Raw genomic sequence first — 24,221 nt, 5'->3', positions numbered from 1 at the left:
AATTCAAGCATTATTCAACACTGGAAAACCATCAATATCATTCCCATACTAGATACTTTTGTAGCTCATAAGCATGATGATTCAGTGTCCAAGTGCATGCATGAGATGTGCCTCCCTCAAACCTTGTCACAACATCAGCACGTTGCTCATCTGACATGAACAAAATATATATAATTCACATATGAATGTACCTCAGAATAAAAAAAGTCATATAACTATCTTCATAAGCCTTTGACAAAATTCAAAACCATTTTTTTTAATAGATGAGGGGCTCCCCATGTTGTCCGGGCTGGTGTTGAACTCCTGGGCTCAAGGGATCCTCCCACCTCGGCCTCCCAAAGCACTAGGATTACAGGCATGAACCACCAAGCCTGGCTCAAAACCTATTCTTGATTTAAAGAATAAACTCAACAAAATAAAATACAGATGGTTTCCAACTTATGATGATTTGACTTAAAAATTTCCACTCTATGTTGGATTTATCAGGACATAATACCATGGCAAGTCAAGGAGCATTTGTAGGTGCTTTAAAAGCAAGTATTAACTAAACTCCAGATTTTATTTGGATTTGGCCTGTTTTTCCATTATCCCCTCTTTCTATTCCAGGATCCAATCCAAGACACTACATTTCATTTAGTTGTTAGCTCTCCCCAATCTCCTGTGGTCTGTGACAGTTTTGCTCAGTTTTTTTCTTGTTTTTTATGACTTTGACAGTCTTCAGAAATACCGGCCGGGTGTCCTGTAGAATGTCCCTCAATCTGCCTGATGTTTTTCTCATGATGACTCTGAGATTATGGGTTTTGGAGGGCATACCCCCGAGATGAGGTGCCTTCTCATCACATTGTATCAGGTGTACCTGAGGTCTATATATCCTCCCTGGTGATGTGAGCCTTCCTCACTTGGGTAAGGTAGTGTTTGCCGGGGTTTTCTGCCATAAACTTAATTAAAATGCATCTAAAATGTTTAAAGCAATAGAATTTGTACTTTGGAGACATTGTGATAGGGACAGGAGGCAGGGAAATTCTGGGCAGAAGAGGGCAGGTCCTTGGCGAGGGCCCCACCCTCAAGCCGAAAAGCCTGGTACCACGGCCTAAAGTGAGAACATACATCCCTGTTTTCCTGCATGAATGTTGCCTTTTCCCAAATCACCCATGGCCTGCCCCACCCCTCATCCTGTGCCCATGGAAACTCCAGGCTCAACTGGCAGAGAGAGGAGAAGCAGCTGGATGTCGGAGACTATGGCTGGACGTCAGAGAGAAGTGTCTTGACTTCAGAGGGAGAGTTTGATGGTATAGCTTTGGGGGAGGATTGCCTTCCCACCCCATCCCCTTTTCAACTCCCCATCCTGCTGAGAGCCACCTTCATTTGCAGTAAAATCTCCCTCATTTACCATCTTTCGAATTGGTTCATGTGACCTCTTTTCTCTTGGACACCAGACAAGAACTGGGGTGCCACAAGTGTGGGTGCCGAAGTCTGTCACACTAACCCTCCACTAAGCTGTTAACACTTAAGCCATCCATGGACAGCAGAGCTAAAAGAGTACTGTAACACTTCCTCTGGGGCTTCAGGGGTTGTGGGCACCCCCGCCAGATGCTGCTGTGGGGCCAGTATAGAATTTGTTTCTGCTGGTGCCTGAAAAGTACTCACCCTGGCTCTTGTACCTGCTTACCTGCATGCTCCCCCTCCCACGAGTGAGGAGTGCAGTGAGTCCTAGTGAGTAGAGTTTGCCCCTGTCCATTGAACTAACGCCAAAGCAGCCGGCTAATTCCAGCACCTACACTCCAGTTCCCACGTGCAAAGGGGTCAGGGAAATATCCTGCTTCAGTTGCAGGATACTAAGAAGGAGTGACAATGATCTGACATGCATTGTAAAAGGATTGCTCCCTCTGGTGTGATGAGAATATACCACAGAACACAATGGGTGGGAGCAGGGATGAGCAGGGTTGTTTCAATGATATAGGTGAGAATGGACACTGGGTGGCAGAAGATAGGGCAATAGCAATGAAGTTGGTGAGAAAACAGGAGCTGCAATTTACTTTGGCAGAGTCAGCAGCAGTTTCTGGTGGATTGACTGTTGAGTATAAGAGATAAAGATGCATCAGCGATGAGTCCATGAGTTTTGGCAATTGGAAGAATAGTTGCCATCCATTGAGCTAAGGTGAGAATTCTGTTCCGCTGTTTCTCCTCTCCACTCCTTCAGTATTTCATCTATCTAACACGTATTTAACTGGCATCAAGACTGGCTACATAATTTGCAGTACCCATTACAAAATGAAATTGTAAGACTCTTTTTATTTTTTTTAAATTTTTATTTATTTATTATTATTTTTTGAGACAGAGTCTCACTCTGTCACCCAGGCTAGAGTGCAGTGGCACAGTCTCGGCTCACTGCAACCTCTGCCTCCCGGGTTCAAGTGATTCTCTTGCCTCAGCCTCCTGAGTAGCTGGGACTACAGGTGCATGCCACCACGCCTGGCTAATTTTTGTATTTTTTAGTAGAGATGGGGTTTCACCATATTGGCCAGGCTGGTCTTGAACTCCTGACCTTGTGATCCTCCCACCTTGGCCTCCCAAAGTGCTGAGATTACAGGCATGAGTCACCGTGCCTGTCCTAATTTTTTAAAATTAAAATTAATTTTTTTTTTTTTTTTTTGAGACAGGGTCTTGCTCTGTTACCCAGGCTGCAGTGCAATGGCTTGATCATGGCTCACTACAGCCTCAACTCCCTGAGCTCAAGCAATCGTCATGCCTCAGCCCTGCAAGTAGCTGGGACTACAGGCACATACCACCCTGCCTGGCTAATTTTTGTATTTTTGTAGAGACAGGGTTGCGCCATGTTGCCTAGGCTGGTCTCAAACTTCTGGACTCAAGTGATCCACCTGCTTCAGCCTCCCAAAGCGTTGGGATTACAGGCATCAGCCACTGTGCCTGGCCAGGCCCCTTGTTTAAATGCTGGAGAAAGCTTTTTCCTTTCTTCCTTTGTCTTGCCCTTAACTGGAAAAAGGTGTGGGTGTGTGTGTGTATGTGCGTCTGTGTGTGTAAATAAGTTTATTGATGAAGACACAAAGTCAAGCTTCCCCCAATTCCCACCCTTCCCAAGAACACATCCCAACAAGAACAGAGGAATGAGACTCATTCTTAGGGCAACATTTACTTATTCCCATTTCCCCATTTCCTACCAGAGTCCCAAGCTTTATGACACAGACACATGCAGCAGACTGGGGTAAGGACAGACACTCGGGGAATCTCTGACCAGCAAAAGAGCTCTGGATGTTGGCTTCCCTTGCCCTTTGTATGACAAAGGCATTCAGAAGCAGAAGAGAGGGGAATGTGGGGCAACTCCCACCCCACATCCCCAGTTTGGCCAAAAGAGGTGTGGCAGAGGCAACAGTTCTGTTTGTTGGGAGAGAGGTCCTTTGATGGGAAGTAGGATCCTTCCTCCACTCAGGGGTGTGATGTGAGGCAGCCTCCTCAGGGAGGTAAGCATTCATGGATTAGCTCAGCCAGGGCAGCTGAGAACAGGAGCTGTTACCTGTCACTGGTGGGGAAGCTAAGAGAAGCCTCGCTTCAGGGCATGAGGGACACATCCCGATACAAAATGGTGTTGTCCTCTTGCCCTGACATACATGGTTTCCTTGGGAAGTATAGTTTGCTTTGAGATGAGAACACTGTATTTGCAGTGCGAACCTTCTTCACAATTTATAGCCATTGATTCCACAAAAGAGTCCCAACAAGGGAACTTTATCACCTGCTTTTTCACCCCACACATCACTGAAACCGCCTTTGGAAAATTATGACTGAGACAGTGAAACAGATCTAACTTAATCAACTCCATCTTGCTGCTAACCTCCAAGCTGTCATTGTTTATTTCTGGGCATAGGCTGAACTAACTTTGGTAGAGACTCAGTTTATAGTTTATAGTTTAAAACAAAGACGATAACAGCCCTTTCCCAAAGCAGACCTTCTTGCCTGGGGACTAGATGGCCTTTGTAGGGCTAACATTAGCCACAAGATTAGAAATTATAATTTAGGAGTCATGCAGCTGGAGGCTACAAGATTCTGACCCTCCCTAAACCGCTCCTAAGATCAGTGCTTGAGATATTTTGCAGACTCTGCACTTGATGGATCAGCTGCACCACCCAGATCATAAACTGGCTCATCTGATCTTGTGGCCCCCACCTAGGAACTGACTCAGCACAAGATGACAGCTTCGACTCCCTATGATTTCATCCCTGACCAATCAGCACTCCTCGCTCACTGGCTTTCCCCACCCACCAAGTTTTCCTTGAAAACTCTGCTCCCTGCTTGTTCCAGACTGACTGGAGTAATAATAAAACCCCAGTCTCCCACACAGCTAGCTCTGTGTGAATTCCTCTTTCTCCATTGCAGTTCCTCTGTCTTGAGGAATTGGCTCCGTCTAGGCAGCGGGCAAGGTGAACCCCTTGGGTAGTTACATCACTGACTGTCCACCTCCCATACACAATCCTGTGCTATCTCCTGTTGCCCACGTGCCTGAGGGGTGGTGAGCGAGGGACATAGTTCCCTTCCCAACCCCAGGCATTCTTCTCTTGGAGAGTCTCAGGGCTTAGGAAACGGTGTTGGGGGACCCATTTTCCCAAGCTTTGTGACTGGTATGAAGTGGGGTCATTTGAGACACGATGAGGCTGGAGGTAGTTTTTGCTCTCGTTTTCCTCGAGTCCTCCTCTGAGGCCAGCACGTTAGGTCTGAGTCCAATATGAAGCCTCTGGACGCCAGCATGCCTCTCATTTGAGCAGGGGCATCTGAGAAGAGCATTCTCCGTCATGGACCCTGAAGACTGAGTGCCAAGCAATGCCACAAGTGCCCAAGATCAAACAGTGCTACATTGCTAACAGGTTGGTGTTTGGGGCACGAAACATTCTTTGACAAATCATATCCGCTGTGTTAAGGTGGGAATATTTCACATCCCCCCATCTTTTCAGCGATGACAAGAACTGCTTGAACCTCTGGGGTAATCTTCATATGCCCTGCAGCCCAAGTGACAAGAAGAAAGAGCAGATTGAGAGCTGAAGGGATAAAAAGAATTTGTGGCATCTCTAAGCTCATTTCATTGCTGTATTCACTGGACAGAGTGTTTCTTATTTGCTTTTAATGTTGCAACCCCTGGGGCACAGGGATACTCGTGGGGCAAGTTCAGACCGTCATGGGAGCCTGGGCCCTGATGTTGACCTTCCTTGTGGCTGCACCAAAGCTACCTCCAAGGGATGAGTGTCAGGTCTCTGAGCCCAAGCCAAGCCATCGCATCCCCTGTGACTTGCACGTATACATCCAGATGGCCCGAAGTAACTGAAGATCCACAAAAGAAGTAAAAATAGCCTTAACTGATGACATTCCACCATTGTGATTTGTGTCTGCCTCACCCCCACTGATCAATGTACTTTGTAATCTCCCATACCCTTAAGAAGTTTCATTGTAATTCTCCCCACCCTTGAGAATGTACTTTGTGAGATCCACCCCTGCCTACAAAACATTGCTCTTAACTTCACCGCCTATCCCAAAACCTATAAGAACTAATGATAATCCACCACCCTTTGCTGACTCTCTTTTCGGACTCAGCCCACCTGCACCCAGGTGAAATAAACAGCTTTATTGCTCACACAAAGCCTGTTTGTTGGTCTCTTCACATGGACGGGCATGAAAGTGAGGACTACGGTGGTCTTGAGGCTGGGGAGCGGGTAGCTGAGACCTCATCCCTCAAGGCAACAGAGGTGGGACAGCATGTGAGCTGAGGCTCCCAGTATCTGTGCATGACCCAGTGGACTTCCCATGTTTTTTTCCTAACTTGTAATTAAAAAAAAAAAACTTTTTTTTTTGAGATGAAGTCTTGCTCTGTCACCCAAGCTGGAGGGCAGTGGCACGATCTCAGCTCACTGCAACCTCTGCCTCCCAGGTTCAAGCAATTCTCCTGCCTCAGCCTCCCGCATAGCTGGGATTACAGGTGCGCGCCACCATGCCCAGCTAGTTTTTGTATTTTTAGTAGAGACAGGGTTTCACTATGTTGGCCAGGCTGGTCTTGAACTTCTGACCTCGTGATCCACCTGCCTCGGCCTCCCAAAGTGCTGGGATTACAGGTGTGAGCCATCGTGCCCTGCCCCCCCCAAAATTTTTTTTTTTGTCAAGATGGGGATCTCGCTATGTTGCCCAGGCTGATTTCAAACTCCTGAGCTCAAGTGATCCTCTAGTCTTGACCTCCCAAAGTGCTGGGATTACAGCCATGAGTCACTGTGCCTGGCTGACTTCACTTATAAAACACACATTCCAAGATAAAATTATTAAGAATTATAAGACAGCGACTGTAGAATATCAGACGCTAAGGTGGGGCTTTTCTGAGCCCAGGCCCCAGGCACCTGCAGAGGTCACACACCCCTCCTTGTGTCACACACTTTGCTGGGCACCAGGGATGCAAACTAGAATCCTTTACAGTTCCGGCCTTCAGGAGGGGCCAGGAGAGAAGGCAGGGGAGCTTTATGAATCATGACCAGGTGCCAGGCTTTGTGCCTGAGTCCTGCCTACTCATAGTCCAGTGTGAGACAAAGACTCCTAGAAATAAGCATAAAACAGTCTGAGAAAACAGCAGCAGTGGAGAACTAAGTGGTGTGGGAGCCCAGAGGCAAAAAAGCCTGCAGGTTTCAGGGCTGAGGAGGGAGGAGCCCAGTGGGACGGAAGCTCAGAATCCTGGGCGTCTGCTCACAAACAGAGCTGGGCAGGCAAATTGGAGTGAGGGGACAGGAATGACTGCTACAGTGGTATTTATTTACTGACTTTTTTAAGAAAATGGCTAAATATGTATTTTTTTTCTTTTTATCTTTTGAGACCGAGTCTCACTCTGCTGCCCAGGCTGGAGTGCAATGGTGTAATCTCAGCTCACCTCTGCCTCCCAGGCTCAAGCGATTCTCCTGCCTCAGCCTCCCAAGTAGCTGGGAGTACAGGCACACGCCACCATGCCCAGCTAATTTTTGTATTTTTAGTGGAGACAGGGTTTCACCATGTTGACCATGCTGGTCTCGAACTCCTGATCTCAAGCAATCCACCCACCTCAGCCTCCTGAAGTGTTGGGATTACAGGCGTGAACCACTGCGCCTGGTGTGTATTTTTTTTTTTTCTGATTGCAAAAGTAATACTTATTTTAAAGATTGAGCAACATCAAAAGACATAAGCAAGGAAGCAAATATCTACAATCCCAAATATCTACAATCCCCAAAGATAACCCCTGCTAACATTTGACTACGTTTCCCGTGTTTTCCCTGTGCATACACATATATGTGTTTGATACAAAATGTAATACTGTACATTCTGCTTGTTAATCTTTATTGCCACTTAGCATCCTATTACAAACACTTTTCCATAGCATTAATTATAGCTGTACATTATTTTAAATAGAAGCATGGTATTCCATTTTATAAATCCAGTATAATTTGTATAAACATTTTTTGAAGAACATTGACATTATTGCTGTTTTATTATTATAAACAACCCTGTGATAAACTTACTTTCCTTCCTTCCTCCTTTCCTTCCTTCCTTCTTTCCTTTCTTCCTTCTTTCCTTTCTTCCTTCCCTCCCTCTCTCCTCTTCCTCCCTTCCTCCCTTCCCTCTTTTAGTGGAATTTCAGCGTCAAAGGTTCTGCATTTTTTGGTGTGTTCGATACACAGCTCCCCAACGGGACCATGGGGGTTGTGTACAAAATAAATAAATAAATAAATAAATAAATAAATAAATAAATAAATAAAGTGATCATAAGAGCCTGGGCAACATAGCAAGACCCTCATGTCTACAAAAGTGTTTTAATTATCTGGTTGTGGTGGCACACACCTATAGTCCCAGCTACATGGGAGGCTGAGGCAAGAGGATCGCTTGAGCCCAGGAGTTCAAGGCTGCAGTGAGCTATGATCACTCCACTGCACTCCAGCCTGGGAGACAGAGTGATGTCCTGTCCTGAAAGAAAGAAAAATAAAGGAAAGTGGGCATCTGAGCACTCATTTGAAGGAAACCCTCCGGAATCGATTCAGAAATCCTCATGAAGGACCCAGAATTCCCTGCTTTGGAGCCAGTCAGACCAGGATGAACTAAAAGTGACTGAACACTTACTATCTGCCAACCACTTTACATATATTAACTAATTGATCCTGATGCCAATCCTATAAACTAGGTCCTACTTTTATTATCCTTTTGCAGGTGAGAAAACTAAGGCACAGAGTGAGCATCTAAGCTGCCCAAGGGCACACATCTAGCCAGGGACAGAATTGGGATTTTTACCAGCTGGTTTGGAGCTCAAGCCTTCCATCATCACAACAGCTTGGAGAGGTAAGTATTATTATCCCCATTTTTATAGATAAGGATATTTTGATAAATGTTAAGAGATGCCACATTTTGCCAGTTGACTGGCATTCAGGCTGCACCTGTCACAGCTTTCTTCATGGCACTGGGTGTTCTGCATAGAATAGAAAAATGCTTTCCTGTCACCATCCAAGATCACAAACTAGTAAAGAAGAGCCAGTATTTCCATCCGGGTCTGTCTGGCTTCAAAGCAAGGAATTCTGGGTCCTTCATGCAGATTTTCTGAATCCATTCCGGCGGGTTTCCTTCAGATGAGTGCTCAGACGCTCACTTTCCTTTTTTAATTTTTCTTTCTTTCAGGACAGTACATCACTCTGTCTTCCAGGCTGGAGTGCAGTGGAGTGATCGTAGCTCACTGCAGCCTTGAACTCCTGGGCTCAAGCGACCCTCTTGCCTCAGCTTTCCATGTAGCTGGGACTATAGGTGTGTGCTACTACATCCAGATAATTAAAACATTTTTGTAGAGATGGGTGTCACTAAGTCGCCCAGGCTCACTTTATTTATTTATTTATTTAGAGACAGGATCTCACTTCATCACCCAGGCTGGAGTGCAGTGGTGTGATCATAGCTCATTGTAGCCTTGACCTTTCTGGCTTAAGCGATCCTCCTGCCTCACCCTCCCTAATAGCTGGGACTACAGGCACGCACCACCATGCCCAGCTAATTTTTACTTTTACTTTTTATTTTTAGAGAGATAGGTCTTGCTATGTTGCCCAGGCTTGTCTTGAACTCCTGAACTCAAGCAATCCTCCCACATTGGCCTCTCAAAGTGTTGGGATTACAGGCATAAGCCACCATGCCTGGCCTATTTATTTATTTGTTAATTTTTTTAAAAAAAATTCAGATTGCAGGAAATAATTTTTAAATTTAATTTTAGTTTTAAAACGGAGATTGCAGGAAACAAATATGCTCACTTTTCAAGGTCCTTCTCTGGCTTCCTCTGGAGACTGGAGATCAGGGCTGGGAGGTCTGCACCTGGCTAGGTCACGTGTCTGTCAATGCCCCTGTATCTTTACCACTGCAGCCTTGACCCAGTGTCTCACTGACACTACTCCCTGCTCCTCTCATCCTAGACCACGTTTGGTTTCCAGAACTCTCACAGTTGGGCATGTTTTGGTTGCTGGTAACAGAAAAGTCAACTTAAACTGGTCTTAACAATAAAGACAATTTATTGGCTCATGGAACCGAAGAAAGTACAGAGAGAAGATGGCCTCTGGGCATGGTTTGTTCAGGACTCTTGGTCTGTTTCCCTGATTCTCTCAATTCTGCCTTCTTCTGTGTGTTGGTTTTTTCCTTGGACTGTTTTTGCCATTTATGGTAGCAAAATGGCTGCTGACTGCAACAAGACTATATACTTGCTTTTCCACATTCATTGAGCAAACATCTGAACTTTGCTCTGACTGGATCATCTTAGGTCACAGACTCACTCCCTGAGCCTGTTGCTGTGGTTATGAGGACGTCACTGGGGAGAGAGGAGAAACCTCCCTCTACCCCTTTCCTCTACTTCGATCCCAGATCCAAGTGGATTCTTCTGGAGGAATGAGAAGAGATGATGAAGCTGGCATAAGGCTGAAGCAGGGACAAATTAGATGTTCTTACAGCCACATTGTGCTGTTCACATGGTCTGTGCAGAAGTCATCATGTTTAAAACAGAGTGGTAAGAAGATGTCACCCAAAGAGATACTACATTTTGCCAGTTGACTGGCATTCGGGCTGCACCTGTCACAGCTTTCTTTGTGGCACTGGGAGCTCTACATGGAATGGAAAAATGCTTTCTCAGCAGGAGCATTCTAGGCCCTTTTAAGAGGGCACAGTTATAAGTGGGAAGTGAGGTATAGAAGATAGGTTGGGTGGGCTGACTTGCTGGAACATTTTGAAGTGGGTAAAATTTTATTCTAAACTCATCTATATGTGCTTTCTCCCTCCTTCAGTGAAATGCTCGTCCTACTGCGAAGTGAAAGGTTCTTTCCACCCTCGTCCTCCAGATGCAATTTCTCCTGGAGACCCCAGCATCACTGTTGCCCTCACCACACTCATGCAGCAGGGCTGCTCCCTTTCACTCCTCGGGCTCCAGGAGACCAGCCTCTTCCCTAACCCCTCAGTGATTCCTTGAAATAGACTGGAGTGGTGAACCGACTTACTGAGGGTTTAGGAAAAGCAGAAGGGAATTATACACCAAGAAGAACTTAACACCCCGTGTTAAGTATACCTGCTCTTGGCCCTGGTCTTTCTCAAGGGGGTGTCTCACAGGGGATTCCCTGTCTAGCAACTGCTGCCCCCTTGTGGCAAAAACTATCCTTCTCCCGGCCTCAGGGTCTTTCTTGAGTACAGGCAGGTGTTTTGCAGTCTAGGCCCCCATCTTTTTTCTCCTGTGTCCCCAGTGACTATTTTCTGCCCTTGGGGCTGCTTTTTCCCTAGATGATTAATAGAGGGAGTCTCCCACCTCCTGGGACTACCCCATCTTTGACTCCTTTCTAGTCTAGGCGTTAGAGCACAATCGTCCAACATCAGTAAAAGCAAAGCATGAGTGGCTATTGTCCCCTTACACTTCCTGTTACCATCTATGAATGATAAAAGAGCCCAGGAGGAAAGCACAACTTAGCTTAAAAAATAGGCTTGCCGGCTGGGCATGGTGGCTTATGCCTGTAATCCCAGTGCTTTGGGAGGCAAAGGCAGGAGTATCACTAGAGGATAGGAGTTCAAGATAAGCCTGGGCAGTATATCAGGACCCTTTCTCTACAAATAAATAAATAAATAAAAAATAAAAATAAAAATATAATATAAAAAAAGAAAGCCAGATGTAGTGGCTCTTGCCTGTAGTCCCAGCTATTCAGGAGGTTGAGGTGGGAGGATTGCTTGAGCCCAGGCATTTGAGGTTACACTGAGCTATGATCACACCACTGCATTCTAGCCTTGGCAACACAGTGAGAGCCTGTCTCTTAAAAAAAGAAAAAAATTCTTTCCAGTGCAGAACTGTAGGAATCCATGGCATGGTAAATTTGGCATTTGTGGTAGGGCAGGATTTATACTTGCACAGACTGGCATTAGCTCCAAACATTAGAGGAAGGTTGGGAAGAAGCAATGCCAGGCAGACCAGCTGGGCTGTGTGGAAGTGAAGCTATCAGGCATACCAGTGACCTTAGTGTGTAGCCAAAAGCAATAGACACTGAATCGTGGTGGTGACTTATGGTCCATGAATCACAGGAGAAATGTCTCCCTTCATTTATTCCACAACCATTGATTGAGCACCTACTATATTCCCTGAAAGAGAACATAAACATGAATTGAAGAAGGTTCTTGCTGTCTCATGGCTCCCAAGCTAGAAGAGGGCTGACTTGCAAATGCCTCACAGCAGGGTTCATGTTATATGGAGAAGTGACGAAGGTGCCAGAAGACTCAAGCTAGAGGACAGCCATTAGCTGCTGGAGGCAGCTAAGGTGGGTTCCCAGAGAAGCCATTCTCCGTTACTGAGATGGGGGCTGCAGTGACCTTGCCCACAGCTCTTCCATTCATGGACTGCCCCAGCTCTGTGGTCTCTCTGCTAACCAGCCAGACTCTGGGAGTGGCCTATGCCGTCAGCCTCAGAGCCATTTAAACCAACTGGTCATTGGTAGTGATTGTGCGAAAGAGTGGCTGGCGGCAAAGGAGGGTTTGTGTTCCATTCAAATACCCTCAAAAAGCCTGAAAAATAAGTAGAGATTGAGGCCAGGCCTTGGAGTTGTGGAAGGTAGAGAACACTGGGAAGCCAACCTCCAAAGAAGACCAGGTTGGAGGCAAAGGAGGAAGGGGAGCTCTCGTTGCCAAACCAACAGGGAAGCCAAGGATATCCCAGTAACTGCTCTCACATCCTTGATGAGAATGCCTTGAATCCGAGCTAGGCCACCTCAAAGAAGCCTGCAAAATAAGTAGAGATTGAGTGCGTGCTGTTCAAACACAACTCAAGTGCAGTCCTCCTCCTCTTTCCCACTGGATTGCCCCCAAGTCCCTCCTATGGGGGACTCCTTCTGAAGTCTCTGCTGTAAGTCAAATCCTTCGCCCTTTATACTTGTCAGGAAGTTGCAAGCTTCCACAGGTGATATACTAGGGAATTTAGGAATAAACAAATGGAAATAAATTCAAGAAAAGGAAAATAATAAAAATGATCATCTATAGAGTGGAGAATTCAGATAATGGACCCTCAACCCCAGCTTCACACCTGGGACCCCCACTTGGTCATATGGACCCTGGCAGTCTCTAATCACAAGTCTGTGATCCCTTGACTTAAACTGTTCTTCCCCAAATGTAGACATGGGTGGGGCTCAGAAGGGAGGTGTCATCTGACATGGTTTCCTTATTTCCGTTTATTCATCAAGTGCCCTCTAGCTGTTAAGTCACTCTGATCTCTGACTGCAGCTCCTACCGTTGGACACACCTGGCCGGTGCTTCAGGTAGGAAGCCACCTCTGTTTGCTAGGACTTTCTGTGGGGTAGGGCTGCTTGGCTTGACTTTATTTTGGAAAATGTATTCATTTCTGTGGGAGCTGAGGATTTCTGCTGCCCGCTTCCTTTCTTGTGACTACCACTCATACATGGAGTTAGCAGGTGAAGAGGACAGCCTCCTCGTCCCCTCTTTTTATACCTTGCCCTTTTGTGGGAAGAGGCTGACCATTCCCCGATTTGATATTTATTGCTTCACCTTAAGACTTTGTCTTCAGTGAAAATGCAAATACTGGTAGGGAGGGAACATACTAAAATGTGTGGATCTGAGTGGACTCATCATACACCCTCAGGCCTGGCAGCAAATGAGAGGTGGATGATTCTGTCTTCCTCGATTTGCAGATGAGAAGACTGAAATCTACAGGGGTACGAGACCCCACTCAAGGTCATGAGACTGATTTATTTATTTATTTATTTTGAGACAGTGTCTCACTCTGTCGCCTAGGCTATAGTACTGTGGCACGATCTCGGCTCACTGCAACCTCCATCTCCCGGGTTCAAGTGATTCTCCTGCCTCAGCCTCCTGAGTAGCTGGGATTACAGGTGCACGCCACCACTCCCAGCTAATTTTTTTGTATTTTTAGTAGAGATGGGGTTTCATCATTTTGGTCAGGCTGGTCTCGAACTCCTGACTTCATGATCTGCCTGCCTTGGCCTCCCAAAGTGCTGGGATTACACACGAAACTTATTAATGGTAGAATCAGGATAGAATGAAGACTGGATGCTAGGTGTCTTTACAACCAACCTCGGTGACTTTCCAAAGGCTTTCAGACTGTTCTCTGGAGAGTCCTGGAGCTTTGAGGGGCTCTTTAGGGGCCATCTGGGTTCGGAGATTAGCACACTGTGCCCCACAGTGGCTCAGCTTTTATCTGCTTCACATACTGGGCTTCTGGGAAGATCTTATTTCAGTAAAACATTTCACAATAGGAAATATATTTGAAAACTCTTGAACGATTCTGTGGATTTTGTTGGGGGTGGAGGGTTTCAGGGACCAAGATGGAGACTTTATCTTCTCAAATACTTAAAACTCCTTTAGACAGAGGAACAAAATATGTGCTCCTCATTTAAAGAAGGCTTAAAATATACAGTTTAATGCAATGTGTTGTTATCACTTCCTTCCCCCAGTAGATTTTAAGGAGGGTAAACAAGAATCAGGGAGAACATAGGAAAAGAAATAGTAGAAGGGGACACCTGGGAACAGGTTTGCCTTCTTGCATTTTGCTTAATGCTGGCCCTTCCCTGAATGTCTAAGACCAACCTGGTCCCCACATCCAAATGCACAGACACAGCTGAGGATGGAGAAGGCTAAAGAGGGACAGAGGTAGAGACATAGGCTGAGAGGAGGCAGTTGTAGGTTGAGCTAGGGCTAAGGTGTTTTCCCCATATTCCATCTTACCCCACACTCAGGCCAGGCCTTAGAGTTGCGGAAGGTGGAGAACACTGGGAAGCCAACCTCCAAAGAAGACCAGGTTGGAGGCAAAGGAGGAACGGGAGCTCTCGTTGCCAAACCAACAGGGAAGCCAAGGATATCCCAGTAACTGCTCTCACATCCTTGATGGGAATGCCTTGAATCCGAGCTACTAAATCACATTTCCTTCCTTCTAACCTTCCAGTTAGATCAAACCATTGCTGAAACTGAAGAGGACATGTCAAATATTATAGATCCACAGATGTGGGATTTTGATGATCTAAATTTCACTGGCATGCCACCTATAGATGAAGATTACAGCCCCTGTAGGCTAGAGACTGAGACACTCAACAAGTATGTTGTGATCATCACCTATGCCCTAGCGTTCCTGCTGAGCCTGCTGGGAAACTCCCTGGTGATGCTGGTCATCTTATACAGCAGGGGCGGCCGCTCTGTCACTGATGTCTACCTGCTGAACCTGGCCTTGGCCGACCTACTCTTTGCCCTGACCTTGCCCATCTGGGCCGCCTCCAAGGTGAATGGCTGGATTTTTGGCACATTCCTGTGCAAGGTGGTCTCACTCCTGAAGGAAGTCAACTTCTACAGTGGCATCCTGCTGTTGGCCTGCATCAGTGTGGACCGTTACCTGGCCATTGTCCATGCCACACGCACACTGACCCAGAAGCGTCACTTGGTCAAGTTTGTTTGTCTTGGCTGCTGGGGACTGTCTATGATTCTGTCCCTGCCCTTCTTCCTTTTCCGCCAGGCTTACCATCCAAACAATTCCAGTCCAGTTTGCTATGAGGTCCTGGGAAATGACACAGCAAAATGGCGGATGGTGTTGCGGATCCTGCCTCACACCTTTGGCTTCATCGTGCCGCTGTTTGTCATGCTGTTCTGCTATGGATTCACCCTGCGTACACTGTTTAAGGCCCACATGGGGCAGAAGCACCGAGCCATGAGGGTCATCTTTGCTGTTGTCCTCATCTTCCTGCTTTGCTGGCTGCCCTACAACCTGGTCCTGCTGGCAGACACCCTCATGAGGACCCAGGTGATCCAGGAGAGCTGTGAGCGCCGCAACAACGTCAGCCTGGCCCTGGATGCCACCGAGATTCTGGGATTTCTCCATAGCTGCCTCAACCCCATCATCTACGCCTTCATCGGCCAAAATTTTCGCCATGGATTCCTCAAGATCCTGGCTATGCATGGCCTGGTCAGCAAGGAGTTCTTGGCACGTCATCGTGTTACCTCCTACAGTTCTTCGTCTGTCAATGTCTCTTCCAACCTCTGAAAACCATCGATGAAGGAATATCTCTTCTCGGAAGGAAAGAATAACCAACACCCTGAGGTTGTGTGTGGAAGGTGATCTGGCTCTGGACAGGCAGTATCTGGGTTTTGGGGGGATGCTATAGGATGTGGGGAAGTTAGGAACTGGTGTCTTCAGGGGCCACACCAACCTTCTGAGGAGCCGTTGAGGTACCTCCAAGGACCGGCCTTTGCACCTCCATGGAAAGGAAGCACCATCATTCCCGTTGAACGTCACATCTTTAACCCACTAACTGGCTAATTAGCATGGCCACATCCGAGCCCCGAATCTGACATTAGATGAGAGAACAGGGCTGAAGCTGTGTCCTCACGAGGGCTGGACGCTCTCGTTGACCCTCACAGGAGCATCTCCTCAACTCTGAGTGTTAAGCGTTAAGCCACGAAGCTGGTGGCTCTGTGTGCTCTGATCCAAGCTCAGGGGGTGGTTTTCCCATCTCAGGTGTGTTGTAGTGTCTGCTGGAGACATTGAGGCAGGCACTGCCAAAACATCAACCCGCCAGGTGGCCTTGTGAGGAGCTGGAAACACATGTTCCCCTTGGGGGTGGTGGATGAACAAAGAGAAAGAGGGTTCGGAAGCCAAATCTATGCCACAAGAACCCCCTTTACCCCCATGACCAACATCGCAGACACATATGTTGGCCACCTGCTGAGCCCCAAGTGGAACGAGACAAGCAGCCCTTAGCTCTTCTCCTCTGTAGCTTCCAGTCTGGCGTGGAGCGTCAGCATCCCCAGAAAGCCATGTGCAGCCACAATTCCACTGGGCAGGCAGATGTTCCTAATAAAGTTTCTGTTCCGTGCTTGTCCCTGTGGAAGTATCTTGGGTGTGACAGAGTCAAGGGTGTGTGCAGCATTGTTGGCTGTTCCTGCAGTAGAATGGGGGCAGCACCTTCTAAGAAGGCCCCTCTCTGGGTTGAAGGGCAGTGTTCCCTGGGGCTTTAACTCCTGCTAGAACAGTCTCTTGAGGCACAGAAACTCCTGTTCATGCCCATACCCCTGGCCAAGGAAGATCCCTTTGTCCACAAGTAAAAGGAAATGCTCTTCCAGGGAGTCTCAGCTTCACCCTGAGGTTAGCATCATCTTCTGGGTTAGGCCTTGCCTGGCTTCCTCAAGCTATGTGAGCTCACCACTTCCTCCCCAAATGCTTTCCATGAGTTGCAGTTTTTTCCTAGTCTGTTTTCCCTCCTTGGAGACAGGGCCCTGTCGGTTTATTCACTGTATGTCCTCGGTGCCTGGAGCCTACTAAATGCTCAATAAATATTGATCACAGGAATGAACGCATGCTGAAAAGACCAGTCTTTTGCACACCATCTGCTCAAAGCTCCTCTTGTCTGTCCTCCCCCCTTTCAGCCTCCGTCTGTCCACTTATTAAGTTTGCCTTTGTGGTTTAGCTTCATTAGATGTTTATCTATGTAAAAATGTCCCAAGTGAGGACTTAAGATGTCAGGGCTCTTCTGATGGCAAATGATAGAAAGAGAAGTCAAACTAGCTTAAGCAAAACTGAGAGTGTGGGTTTAGCATGTGTGGGGAAGGATCAGGGAAGGCTTGAGGTTGGGGATAGGGTGAGGCTCAGAGACAGGACCTAGATCAAGCTTGAGATGGGGATCAGTGATTGATGTTGAAATCAACGATGGGGTGGGGGCAGGGATGGGGTGGCAGCTTGGGATGAGGTCAGAGAAGGATGAATGCCAGGAATCGGTAGAGATCTACAAGGAGGGAGAGTGAGAGTCAGGGTCACAGTGAGGTGTTGGGAACAGGGAGATTCAACATGGAGCTGGGACCAGATATGGAGAGTGAGACTTTGGAATGGGATAAGTGTGGGGGAGTGGTGAGGCTCAGGGAGGGGGTGTCAGGCCTGGAATGAATATCAGGGAAGGCTTAGTAGCTATAAGGCTGGAGCAGAAGACATGCCTGGTAGGGTCACCATCCTATCTGGAGCATCATCTAAGATGCTCTTCCGGGGCCAAGACAGAGGCTCCTCAGTCTGTCCTGCTTAAGACTCTCCAGGCAGGTGAGTGAGGAGGGAGTTAGGCACTTGAGCCCTAAGAGATAGACCTGATTCAGCAGAGAAGACAAGAAGGATGCAAAGGATGCACAGAGAATCTAGGGCAGAAGGCTGAGAACTGGGGCCTCCTTTTCCTCTCCTCCCTCCGCTGATCTCCCTCCACCTCTCCTACTGTTTCCTCAAAGTCCAACTTCCTCCTTCTTCACCTTATGCCCCTGCAAGGATGACTCCATCAGAGGCTTCAGTAAGTAAATAGGGATCCACACTGGGTCCAGGGGAAATGCAAATGACTCATAACCTCATGAAAAATGCTCAGCCTCACTAGGAACTAAATGAGGCTCAAACAGCAACAAAATAACTCAGAAGTGTTTTAAACAGGGGAGGGATATAGTGGACTCTTCAAACAAGTGCAACATTTTTCGATTGGATTTTTTTTTTTTTTTAATGAGACAGGGTCTTGCTCTGTCACCCAGGCTGGAGTGCAGTGGTGCATACACAGCTCACTGCAGCCTCAACCTTCTGAGTTCAGGTGATCCTCCCACCTCAGTTTCCAGAGTAGCTGGGACCAGAGCTGTGCGCCATCATGCCCAGATAATTTTTAAAATTTTTTGTAGATATGGAGTCTTGCCACGTTGCCCAGGCTGGTCTTGGACCCCTGAGCTCAAGTGATCTGCCTGCTTCGGCCTCTTAAAGTGCTGGGATTACAGGTGTGAGCCACTGCACCCAGGCTGATTGGAAATTTTAATGCAGCCTGTAATTTTCTGGGTATAGCTCAAGACACAAATGATTTGGATTTCAGATTTTTAAAAAATGCCAGGATTTTGGTACTTAGTTAACAGCATATTGAAGTATCAAAAACTGATATTTCAATTACTAGATAGGGTGAGGATTAGATCCAGTCAGAGCCAGGGAGAGTGTTTGCCTTAAGGAGGGACTCCCTTGTCCAGGATGGGGCTGGGACTGGGGATGGGGTGAATCTTAGGACAGGAGTGGGGGTCAGAAATGGGAGGGGTCAGTGATGAGATTGGGATTACAGAGGGGATGCACATCAGGGTAAGGTGAGGTACGGGGATTAGGATGTAACGGCATGTTCTGCACAATGCTTCCTGATGTTAAAATCCTAAAGTTTGTTTTGTAGCCTTGGTGACAACGTTTGAGACTCTAAATCAAAATGTGAAAATCTACTGTTTTCCCCTAAACCAGTTCCACCTCTGACCAACCACAGCCTCTCACCACCTCTTGCCCTCCATCCCCTGGCCCATTCTTGTTAATTCCAGCAAAAACACTAATTGACAATCAACATTTTATGCCATAGAGGTAAAATTTGCCCCTTTCTCAGCAAAGTAGTATTTTAATAAGAGTCTTTCAGAGACTGAAAAATCTCATAGATGCAAATGAAGTAACATGACAGTCTCCTCTTTGGTCTAAGGATCGTCCCAAAGAGGTGCCTTCCTAGAGAAGACCACTCACCAAGAGACAGTGGTGGAGCCCTGTCTTTTGCCGTTTCCATGCAGCGGTCAGAGAGGCCACTCTAGGTTCCACCCAGAAAGCCACAAGGAGCTAACAGCGGAGCTCTCAGCACCAATGTTTTCTTGCAGCCTGGTATTCAGTTTTTAAATCCAAAGTCTTCCTTCCAACCTTCAGGGTAGAAATGAATCAAAGACATAATAAAATAAAAAATAATCGAAACATGTTAACTCGACTTTTTAAGATTAAATTTTCTTTTTATTGTCTAAGTATTTTACACACATTGTTGAAAAAATGAAATGGCTTTATGAAGCTTATAACAAAAAACCAGCAGCCTTCCAGCTCCAATCCCTGCAGACAAGGGCAGCAGCTGTCAGCTCTCATAGCTGTTTCATCGGATAGTGATCTATATATTTCTAAATATCATACTTGTTCTGCTAGTTTTTTTCTTTTTTTTGGTCTCACTCAGTCTCCCAGGCTGGAGTGCAGTGGCATGATCTCAGCTCACTGCAACCTCCGCCTCCCTGGTTTAAGTCATTCTCCCACCTCAGCCTCCTGAGTAGCTGGGACTATAGGTGCCCGCCATTACGCCTGGCTAATTATTGCATTTTTTGGTAAAGACAGGGTTTCACCATGTTGGCCAGGCTAATCTTGAACTCCTGACCTCAAGTGATCCCCCCACCTCAGCCTCCCAAAGTGCTGGGATTACAAGTGCGAGCCACTGTGATCAGCCCTCTGCTAGTTCTTGTTTTTTTCCCCCTCCAGGTTTAGCTATCATCACTGACTCTCTCTTTTGGCTTTGAGAATGTAATATTCTCCCAGTCCCTCTCCTGCTTTCACCCCCATCCAAGCAAACACAAATACTGCCTTCTCCATTCTCCAGAAACAGATACCACATTTTTTGGTTAAGTCAACATTCAATTTTTTGTTATTATGACTATGTAAAAAATTATTCACAGTAGGATCCAATGTTTCTTTGTACAAGTTTTGTTTTCCCTGGAATTGATGAGAGGATGTTCCATGTACTTATCATGACATCAGTTCCAATGTCTCCCTCAATACATTCACACTCAGCGGATAATCTATTAATTTTTCTTTCTCAAAGACCTCTCTCCTGGAGTCCTTCATTGTCTTCTTCCAACCTGGACAGGTGACTCTTAGGAAAGGGGCCAGTTCCTCTTTACTAAATTGCTTTGACTGTTTCCAGAGAAATTTTAGAATCTGCTTATCAATTTCTATATAATGTCCAGCTGGGATTTTGATTTGGATTATGTAGAATTCATAGATCAATTTAGAGAAAATTGACATTGTAGTATTGAGTCTTCCAGTCCATGGGCACGATATCTTTCTCCATTTATGTCTTCTTTAATTTTTTTGCAAAGGATGTTTTATAGTTCTTGGTACACAAATCTTGTACATACTTTGCAAAATTTGTCCCTAAGTATTTTATGGGTTTTTTGGATGCTATTACAAATGATATCTTAAAAAGTTTTCATTTTCCAGTTCTTTTTTTGGTTACTATAGTATATAGAAATACAGTTGCAGTATGTATATTGACCTTGTAACTTGGGACCTGAGTAAATTCATTTATTGGTCCTGGTAGATTTTTTTAAAGATTCCTTTGGATTTTAACTGTATGCCATCATTTCAGAATTTAAATCTTCTTTTTACTTTTAGAATGCATGATGTGTACCTTGGCGGTGTTTTTCTTCATTCATTGTGCTGGGAGCCTGGTAAATTTTCTTAATCTGGAAATTTAGGTTATGTAAATTTATCTGGTATTAGTTCTTTGACAGTGTTCCACCCTTCGTTTTCCTTATTCTTTAATTTTTTTAAAAGAATTATTCTATTTTATTTTATTTTTGAGACAGTATGTCACTGTATCACCTATGCTGGAATGCAGTGGCCCAATCTCAGCTCACTGCAGCCTTGACCTCCCAGGCTCAAGGAATCCTCCTACCTCAGCCTATTAAGTAGCTGGGACTACAGGTGTGTGCCACCATGCCTGCCTGGCTAATTTTAAATTTTTTAATAGAGTCGGGGTCTCCCTATGTCACCCAGGCTGGTCTCCAACTCCTGGGCCCAAGTGATCCCCTCTCCTTGTCTTCCAAAGTGCTAGGATCACAGGTTGAGTCACTGCACCCTGCCTATTTAAAAAAAAAAAAATTAAAAAATCCTCCTGCCTCAGCCTCCTGAGTAGCTGGGGCTACAGGCATGCAACACCACCTTTGGCTAATTAAAAAAAAAATTTGTAGAGACAGAATCTTACTATGTTGCCCAGGCTCGTCTTGAACTCCTAGGCTCAAGCAGTCCTTCTTCCTTGGCCTCCCAAATTTCTGGAATTTCAGGCATGAGCCACCAAGCTTGACCTATTTAAAAAAAAAAAATTTAGGGGCTGGGTGTGGTGGCTCATGCCTATAATTCCTGCCCTTTGGGAATCCAGGGTGGGAGGATCATTTGAGTCGAGGAGTTCAAGGCCAGCCCGGGCAACATGGTGAAACCCCATCTCCACAAAAAAATACACACACGCACAAAATTAGCTGGGCATGGTGGAATGCACCTACTCTGGGGGCTAAGGTGGGAGGATTGTTTGATCCTGGGAGGCAGAGGTTGCAGTGAGCCAAGATTGCACCACTGCCTTCCAGCCTGGGCAACAGAGTGAGACCTTGTCTCAAAAAAAAAATCCTCCTTCCTTAGCCCCCAGGTAGCTGGGACTACAGGCACGCAACACCATCTCTGGCTAATGTTTAAAATATCTTTTGGAGAGATGGAGTCTCACTATGTTGCCCAGGCTGGTCTCGAACCCCTGGCCTCAAGTGATTCTCCCACCTCTGCCTCTCGAAGTGTTGGGATTATAGGTGTGAGTCACTTCTCATGGCAAAAAATATACTTATTTTAAAGTCAGATCCAAATTGCTTTATTATCTTTAGCTCCTCAAGTGTGAATTCTCCCATTTGCTGTTGACTGACTGTTGATTGTGATGATTGTCAGCTCTTTGTAACATTTTATTGTGAATTCATCTTTTGAAGGCATTTTTTTGTTTCATGGGAGTCTTGCATGTGCCCTGGATTATGAAGAAGTCTATTCAGGGGTGGCTTTATGGCTGTACCTGCTAGGGCCTTACTGAGTTACATAGCTCAGAGCATTTTTTGTTATTGATATTTCTTGGCCCTGAGTTTCCACACCATTGCAAATGACAGATTTGGGTCCTCATCACTTGATACTAGGGCTTGGGATTCTGGAATGTTCCTCAATTGGCCCCTTTTCTCTCATGACCTAGGAAGGCAGCTCACTTGGGGGTTGTGTCTCAGGCTGCAAAGTGCTTTTCTATCCCCATTCAAGGGCATGGCAGCTCTTTCTTGGTCCTGACAATTTTATAGGCAATCAAGTTGTAGTTCCTGCTATACATGGGGCCTTTAGGGTCACTGGTATTATCATTCCCATCCTTAAGGTACATGATCAATTCCAGTATCTTTCTGGGTTCCTCTGGCTTTAATCCTACTCCCTCATAAGTCCATACATTTTTAAGCTTCCTCTTCGTTTCTGGCCCTTGGAGATTTTTTTCTCTCTCTCTTGCCTGCTTTTGACCTCAGATATTTATTTTTAAAAATTAATTAATTCATTCATTTATTTTTGAGACAGAGTCTCACTCTATTTCTCAGGCTGGAGTGCAGTGGCGTGATCTCAGCTCACTGCAACCTCTCCCTCCTGGGTTCAAGCAATTCTCCTGCCTCAGCCTCCTAAGTAGCTGGGATTACAGGCACCCACCACCATGCCAGCTAATTTTGGTATTTTTAGTAGAGATGGGGTTTCACCATGTTGGCCAGGCTGGTCTCAAACTCCTGACCTCAGGTGATCCGCCCGCCTCGGCCTCCCAAAGTGTTGGGATTACAGGCATAAGCCACCACGCCCAGCCTTTTTAAACATTAAAAAAAAGTTATTTAGGATGCCTATGGAGGGCATGCTTGTGTTGCTGAGTTGCTGCTATGCCTCTTCAGCCAGCCCATTATCATGACCAGAAATTCAGATAGCACATCAAACGAAAAACAAAGTTCCTTTTCTTGTTTTTTATTTCCCTTTCTTATGTTAAAACCTTCTTCCAGAAAATGTTATGTACCCCAGGAGGATACATTGACGGGATTTCTAGGTAACCCACAGTGTGTACGTGCATGTTGCTTATGCATGGGTGCATATGTATGTCTGTTTTGGGGATGAATGACCCGACGTTATTCCAGAACTATCACCCCCTTTTTTTTAGCCAGGCTTGCATCAGGGGGATGGAAGAAGTAAGATCTAGAAGGTAAATGGGGAGGGACCGCTGAAGAAATCTAGTCACTTCCGACATGGGAAGGAATTGTGTTGCCCAACTGAAACCTAAGAGGCCACATCCGTACCTCTCCCTTGGTTCCCATACTGTAAACAACATGGCCGTCTTCCTGAAAGAGCTGGCTTTGCTCCAGCTTTAAAGGTATTGGGGGTGTGGGGAGACTAGGCAGGTACAGGTCTCAGGGCTGTGCAGTGCAGGGTTCCCCACTTGGCCAGCACACTTGAGCACTCCTCTGAGTGGGACCCTGGCAAGACTCAGCATGTACTGTCTTTGTGCACATTTCCACATGTTCCTAAGTGAGAATCCACTAGTTGTCTGATTATGTAACAAATGCTTGTTTGCATCCAACTCCGTGCTAAGTCTTAAAACAAAGTAATGGGCCAGGCTCAGTGGCTCATGCCTGGAATCTCAGCACTTTGGGAGCTGAGGTGGGCGGATCATCTGAGATCAGGGGTTCGAGACCAGCCTGGCCAACATGGTGAAACCTGGTCTCTACTAAAAATACAAAAAAATTACCTGGGTGTGGCGGTGGGCACCTGTAATCCCAGCTACTCGGGAGGCTGAGACAGGAGAATTGCTTGAACCCAGGAGGCAGACGTTGCAGTGAGCCAAGATTGTGACACTGCACTTCAGCCTGGGTGACAGAGCAAGACTCTATTTCAAACAAACAAACAAACAAACAAACGAAGTAATGTACTAAAGAAATAAAATCTAAGGGGACAAAGGAAATGTGTGAATGGAGGGTATGTGAGGAGTTTATGAAATTTCCTGTAGGGTCACTGGAACAAAGAGATCTATCTGGGGGTCCTAGTGTACCACAAGCTGAACCTGATGATTTGGAAA

General features: G+C 46.1%; 1 protein-coding gene and 1 non-coding gene across 2 annotated transcripts; both read left to right on the top strand.

Annotated features, from left to right (window-relative positions):
- Positions 1-52: 52 nt before the first annotated feature.
- On the top strand, positions 53-156 carry LOC115933893 (small nucleolar RNA U13). Its single transcript, XR_004069735.1, has one exon. It is a non-coding gene; the product is annotated as a small nucleolar RNA U13 (small nucleolar RNA).
- Positions 157-14,478: 14,322 nt separating this feature from the next.
- Positions 14,479-16,823, top strand: CXCR1 (C-X-C motif chemokine receptor 1). The gene has a single exon (XM_004033190.5). The coding sequence runs from the start codon at positions 14,495-14,497 to the stop codon at positions 15,545-15,547; it is 1,053 nt and encodes a 350-aa protein (XP_004033238.4). The 5' UTR covers positions 14,479-14,494; the 3' UTR covers positions 15,548-16,823.
- The last annotated feature ends 7,398 nt before the right edge of the window (positions 16,824-24,221 follow it).

Source organism: Gorilla gorilla, chromosome 11, assembly GCF_029281585.2.
Source record: "Gorilla gorilla gorilla isolate KB3781 chromosome 11, NHGRI_mGorGor1-v2.1_pri, whole genome shotgun sequence".
Classification (NCBI taxonomy): Eukaryota; Metazoa; Chordata; class Mammalia; order Primates; family Hominidae; genus Gorilla; species Gorilla gorilla.
Note: the sequence above shows the minus strand (reverse complement) of the source record. Positions and strands in the feature narration are given on the sequence as shown.

What these genes read in the sequence shown, in the direction of transcription:
- CXCR1 (XM_004033190.5), top strand. Translation starts at nt 14,495, where the DNA reads ATGTCAAATATTATAGATCCACAGATGTGGGATTTTGATGATCTAAAT.